This window comes from Lottia gigantea (assembly GCF_000327385.1).
Source record: "Lottia gigantea unplaced genomic scaffold LOTGIsca_55, whole genome shotgun sequence".
NCBI lineage: Eukaryota > Metazoa > Mollusca > Gastropoda > Lottiidae > Lottia > Lottia gigantea.
The window spans coordinates 1,563,593-1,569,648 of NW_008709889.1; the positions used below are offsets into that span (position 1 = coordinate 1,563,593).

At 29.6% G+C, this 6,056-nt stretch overlaps 1 protein-coding gene across 1 annotated transcript; it reads right to left on the minus strand.

The window, feature by feature from the left end:
- Positions 1-947: 947 nt before the first annotated feature.
- LOTGIDRAFT_234815 (hypothetical protein) lies at positions 948-6,056 on the minus strand. The gene is made up of 6 exons (XM_009063111.1): positions 5,909-6,056; positions 3,970-4,186; positions 3,540-3,723; positions 1,999-2,146; positions 1,758-1,814; positions 948-1,574 (listed from the first exon to the last, which is right to left on the minus strand). The coding sequence occupies exons 2-6, from the start codon at positions 4,093-4,095 to the stop codon at positions 1,451-1,453; spliced, it is 639 nt and encodes a 212-aa protein (XP_009061359.1). The 5' UTR covers positions 4,096-4,186; positions 5,909-6,056; the 3' UTR covers positions 948-1,450.

Genomic DNA, 6,056 nt, shown 5'->3' on the forward strand with positions numbered 1-6,056 from the left:
TTTCAATTGGATTAGTGATTAGTCGTTCATTTCGTTCATTTTGATGTAATCAAATGTCATCATCACTTTAAATATTATCAGCGGAATACCAATAAATAGACAATTTATGTATCCAGTGGCCGGTTAATCAATTATAAATTAGCCAGTTTGGGACCCGAGACAAGCGGTTTATAGAGATTTTCTTCTACAGATTGTATAGTGACTGATTCACGCAGAATTGTTTTAATATGAATGTCGGTTTGCAGAGGAATTTTCAAATAATAATAATTATTTCCAACGTATACAGTTCTATAAACCAACTTCTGTGGCCCTATTCACGCCTCAACAGGAATAAAGTCATTTGAAACATACAGAATTTCAATGTTAAAGATATGGGTGTCAGAAGCTGGGTCAGGTTTACGTCCGATATCTCGCCCCCTGCGAGATATCTGAGATTGCCCGAATATTTAACCTAGTTATGAGATTTTTGCCCGAAAAACTTGCTTATCTAGAAAATAACTGAGGGGGTGGCCAAAAATGATAGGTGTCTCTTCCAGGCGAGTAGAAACCTCTCTAGTTCAGGGGTTCAGCAACGTATTTCAGATGACTTGAGATGAATATTGAGCATTTAGATGGCTTTATTTTCACTTCAGAAGACCTTAACAGGTCTGAGTGGGGGAGTGGTACACCTCCTAAATACGCCATTGAGATTTTAACCCTTATATTGTTTATTCCTCCCTTGGACAACTTTTTTTCCTGTTCTGACTATCAATGAGGTTTGGTAGAGGTATGTATGTGCTTCAATGTTGATCACATTAATCAATGTATATCTGATATCTACTAGCATTTTACTATAATTCATTTACAGATTACTGTAATCCATTGTATCTCTTTCAATACATTTCCCAAATACCTTGGTCTATGCTTGCAACTGCTCAGTAATAAATGTATACTCAGGGTCTTTTTTTAAAAAATATATTTTAATGAAAGATGAAAATACATTCATGGTACATGTATCTGCTTTAATATATTTCATTTCAACATGACAGTACATTGGTCTAATTAAATTAATTCATGTACATTTCAATCATTCAACCTTATGCACTTATTCATTCATCTATCATTAATAACTACTACAATTATAAATCTAATTAGAAATTACTGTATATTTTTTGCAAATTGGCCGAAAGAGATCAGATTTATTTGGGTATTTTAGTGTTGTTATTCAGAATTTTGACACTAGAAGGAAATCAGAATTTCCGAATATTCAGGTAATCCTTATTCCTGTTTTCTTAAAAAATAGCAAGTAAACCAATAATTGCCCACAAAATTAATATTGATTAAGAAACAAGATTGCTCCACAGACATCTATGTAAAGTACCAATATGCATTTAAGATGACATCATTTCATGTTTTATTATTGAGAAGATATATAGTGAAAAGTCCTAGAAGTAAGACTGTTTAATTACTGTTAGGATTCATCACTTTCTTCTTGTTTCAGTTTATTATGTAAATGTTCATTAATTGTAGCACCAGGGTTGTTTTTGAAAGCTGAATGTTTTAAAACTTGTTTAAATGATTTTATATTGCTTAATCTGAAAGAGAAATTAAAACATTACAAATATACTTAACCAAGGAAACCCCCAAAATCACCCATGTAATTGAAGAAAACAATTTTAATCATTGTCTCTGTGGTACAAGATCCAAATTTGATAATAATCGAGAACACTTAAAACTGGCGAAACTTTGTTACAAATAATAGAATATAATATACCTACCCTTTCTTAACTCTATTCTTAGCCTTCTGTACACATCTCTTCTTGGGAACATGAGGCCTACAAAAATATTCATAACAAAATATACTCCTAGGTTATGCAACAATAATGATGTTGATATCATGTAACAACATGAAAAGTGAAATTTTTGTTTATCCTTATATTCAAGACAAGAATATCAAAATGATCAAGTTCAAACCAAGTTAAAGCATTAACCAAAGTTAATAGTGATTAAATAACTAACACTTTCTCTTTTGTGGTGGATGTCTTCATTAATAAATCTAAGGTAGGTAAAGCTTCTTCTATTACAGCCATATCACCAACTACAGCTGTTTTCTCTCTTTTCTTTCTTTCTTTATCTTTCTTTTTCTTTACCTCTATAGCATTGATTTCTATAAAATAATAACTTCATTTCTATAGCATTGACTTCTAAAATACCAGTATATAAACTTCACTTCTATAGCATTGATTTTTATAAAATATTAACTACACTTCTATAGCATTGATTTCTATAAAATATTAACTTCATTTCTATAGCATTGACTTCTAAAATACCAGTATATAAACTTCACTTCTATAGCATTGATTTTTATAAAATATTAACTTCACTTCTATAGCATTGATTTCTATAAAATATTAACTTCATTTCTATAGCATTGATTTCTAAAATATATTAACTTCACTTCTATGGCATTGATTTCTATAATATAATAACTTCATTTCTATAGCATTGATTTCTAAAATATATTAACTTCATTTCTATAGCATTGATTTTTTATAAAATATTAACTACACTTCTATAGCATTGATTTCTATAAAATATTAACTTTACTCCTATAGCATTGATTTTATATAAAATATTAACTTCACTTCTATAGCATTGATTTCTATAAAATATTAACTTCATTTCTATGGCATTGATTTCTATAAAATATTAACTTCATTTCTATAGCATTGATTTCTAAAATACCAGTGTATCAACTTCACTTCTATAGCACTGATTTCTATAAAATAATAACTTCATTTCTATAGCATTGATTTCTAAAATATATTAACTTCATTTCTATAGCATTGATTTTTTATAAAATATTAACTACACTTCTATAGCATTGATTTCTATAAAATATTAACTTTACTCCTATAGCATTGATTTTCTAAAATATATTAACTTCACTTCTATAGCATTGATTTCTAAAATACCAGTGTATCAACTTCACTTCTATAGCATTGATTTTCTAAAATATATTAACTTCACTTCTATGGCATTGATTTCTATAACATAATAACTTCATTTCTATAGCATTGATTTCTATAAAATATTAACTTCATTTCTATAGCATTGATTTCTAAAATACCAGTGTATCAACTTCACTTCTATAGCACTGATTTCTATAAAATATTAATTTCACTTCTATAGCATTGATTTCTAAAATAAATTAACTTCATTTCTATAGCACTGATTTCTATAATATAATAACTTCATTTCTATAGCATTGATTTCTATAAAATAATAACTTCATTTCTATAGCATTGATTTCTAAAATATAATAACTTCACTTTACTAGCATTGATTTCTAAAAAAATATAATAACTTCACTTCTATTGCATTGGTATCTAAAATATAATGACTTCATTTTGCTAGCATATTGGATTCCTAAAATATAATAATTTCACTTTCATAGCATTGATTTCTATAATATATTAACTTAACTAGCATCAGATTTCTAAAATATAATAACAAAAAAAACCTAACTAATAATTGTAACCATCTGATATTTTACTTACTTTGCATGAAATATTCCCTTCTTAATTTCAATTTATCCTTCTTCTTCAGGCTAAGTCCTTTCAATGTTTTACTGGTTATAGCTGATCTGGCATCAAAATCAGGGAGTCTTTGACTGAGTTTCGATTTATCTATATTAATTGTACTGAATATATTATCTTGTATCACCATATTAGAAGCCACTTCCTGAAACATATTAAAATTAACTATGTCTTTCTAGACAAGGCGCCAGTTTGAAAATACAATAAAACCAGGATCTTATCTGTGTCATCTAATAGTAACTTGTAATCTTTCAACCACCTGATTAGGTGCCATGGGTTCAAATCCTCCTCAAGGTAACAAAAATCCGATGTCTGTGCTTCCGAGAGTCAGTCTGGTGGATTCTATAACAGTATTGTTTTATAATAATATAATCATTACTGTATCACAAACCTCAGATGATAATCCTACAATGTTATCATTTTCTTCAGCTACCATCTTGTTGTCTTCAGAAGAACTTTTGAGATTTTTCTTTGCTACAGAATGGTATTTTTCTCTTACTCTCCGTATCTTCCCCATGTTTATGAAATATTGTCAGCTTTACAGAAGACACAAGAAATAAGTTAAATAACACAGCTTATTTTTACCAATGGCCAACTTCAGGGCTAATCTGTAAAATACCAATACTAGTAATCAAAACATATCAATCTTTTGTACACACATTGGATGCTTGTCTATGACCCTAGGGGTCAAATTTCTTTTTATTAACTTACTTGAAAAAACTAAAATAACTCTGTGAACTTTATTATTAACTGCATTTTCCCTGATATTTTCAAATGAATTCAAGTGTCTGTTAAGTGATACTACGTCTTAGAATGAACATAAAATTTAAGTTCTAAAGAATTGTCAATATGAGTATATATTTTCATCAGTGAACTTTCCTGGTGTCAAAAGTTACAACAAAATCCCTGTAAAATCTGGAAAATTGGAAAATTTATAAAACTAAGTACTTTTTGAAAAACGCTTAATCATGATATTAAGCGTTTTTCAATACTTAATTGCATATTTATGGATAATAACTAAGTTTTTTGGATTTATTGGATTATATAAGGATCCTGTTATGTTATTTATGACACCAGGTATATCTACTGATGAATATGTGCTCTTATTGGCCAAGTTTAAAATTCATACATGTTATGTTCATTCTAAGACGTAGTGTCACTTTAAAACGAATTATTTAGCTGCAGATGGTAGGCTTTACACTTTGGTTGAAGTACAAATTCAATCAATTAAACAAAAATGTTTAAAGATGGGTTCCCTTATTTTCATTAATCAAAATGAAAATGCTAATATGCGAAGCTCTCTATAATGGTAACACATACATATACATCAATTCGTTTCAGAAAATTTATGCCCCACGGGTAGTCAAAAAAAAGTGAGAAAAAAGATGGCGGATCATGGGGGCCGCCATGTTTGTTGACAACTAGAGACATTTTTACGCACTTAAATCTGATTCGATTACCCTAATCAGAATGACGTCACAAATCGAATCTGATTTATACTGCAGGATAAATGAACATTATACTATTCATAGTTTCCAAGATGGCGGCAAGGCAGGAAGAAATTACCTTGCACGTAATGGTTTTGACATGTTGGACGCCATTACTAAAGCGGAAGTTAACAGAGCTACGACGCTCCAAAGTTGATTTACTAGATTTGATTTGATTTGCTGCTACAATAAATGCGCTGATTACCATAATCAAATTTTATTTGATACAGGATAAATGGTTTTTAGACCAAATCGAATCAGATTAACCCAGGATAAATTCGACTTAGATAGCAGTCAATCCGGGTAGCTTCGGAGTGATACGACAATTGTTTCAAACACAGAAAGGGATGTTTTGTACCAACTTAACACCCCTTACGTTTTATTTTTACTTTTCCTGGATATTCTATGCGTCATAAGGAATAAAATTACAGCTTTGACCTAATTTCCCAAGACTTTCTCCAAAGCAATGATGGCGGCTTTGTTGACATCATACGTCACGTTATAATGACGTCATTGTTATAGATGATTACTTTTACACCTTATAGAAATTTGTCTAGATACCTTATAAAAGATTATCTACAGATATTGTATTCATAGGAGATTACCTTCACACATATGATTAGAAGACAAAGTAGTTTGCATTACATACAGATCAGGTTGAATTTCGTTTATTTGATTATTATTAATTATTGTTATTTTATCAATAACCTGCTTTCTCATTCAAGGCCATGCCTTCATTCATATTACTTATATGAATAGAAAGTAGACGTGTTCTAATGACTTGGATAAATACCAGTTTGTCTCATAATCAATTCATATTTAGCTAAATAAGAAGAGAATTACCAGCAGAATTCAAATGAGTGACAGATCAAGACTGTTTATCCAGACTGTATGTGTTTGTAAAAACTTCAATACCACAAAAGTTCGGAATGTTCAACTCGGTGAAAATGTGTAACCTACACAAAGATTAAACAATTACTGAACAGAAGAC

Excerpts from the sequence above, each read along its gene's own strand:
- LOTGIDRAFT_234815 (XM_009063111.1), bottom strand. The coding sequence starts at position 4,095 with ATGGGGAAGATACGGAGAGTAAGAGAAAAATACCATTCTGTAGCAAAG. Across the intron at positions 2,147-3,539 it reads AAGGGAATATTTCATGCAAA|AAATCAATGCTATAGAGGTA; the intron begins GTAAGTAAAATA and ends ATTATTTTATAG. Across the intron at positions 1,575-1,757 it reads AAGAATAGAGTTAAGAAAGG|ATTAAGCAATATAAAATCAT; the intron begins GTAGGTATATTA and ends TTTCTCTTTCAG.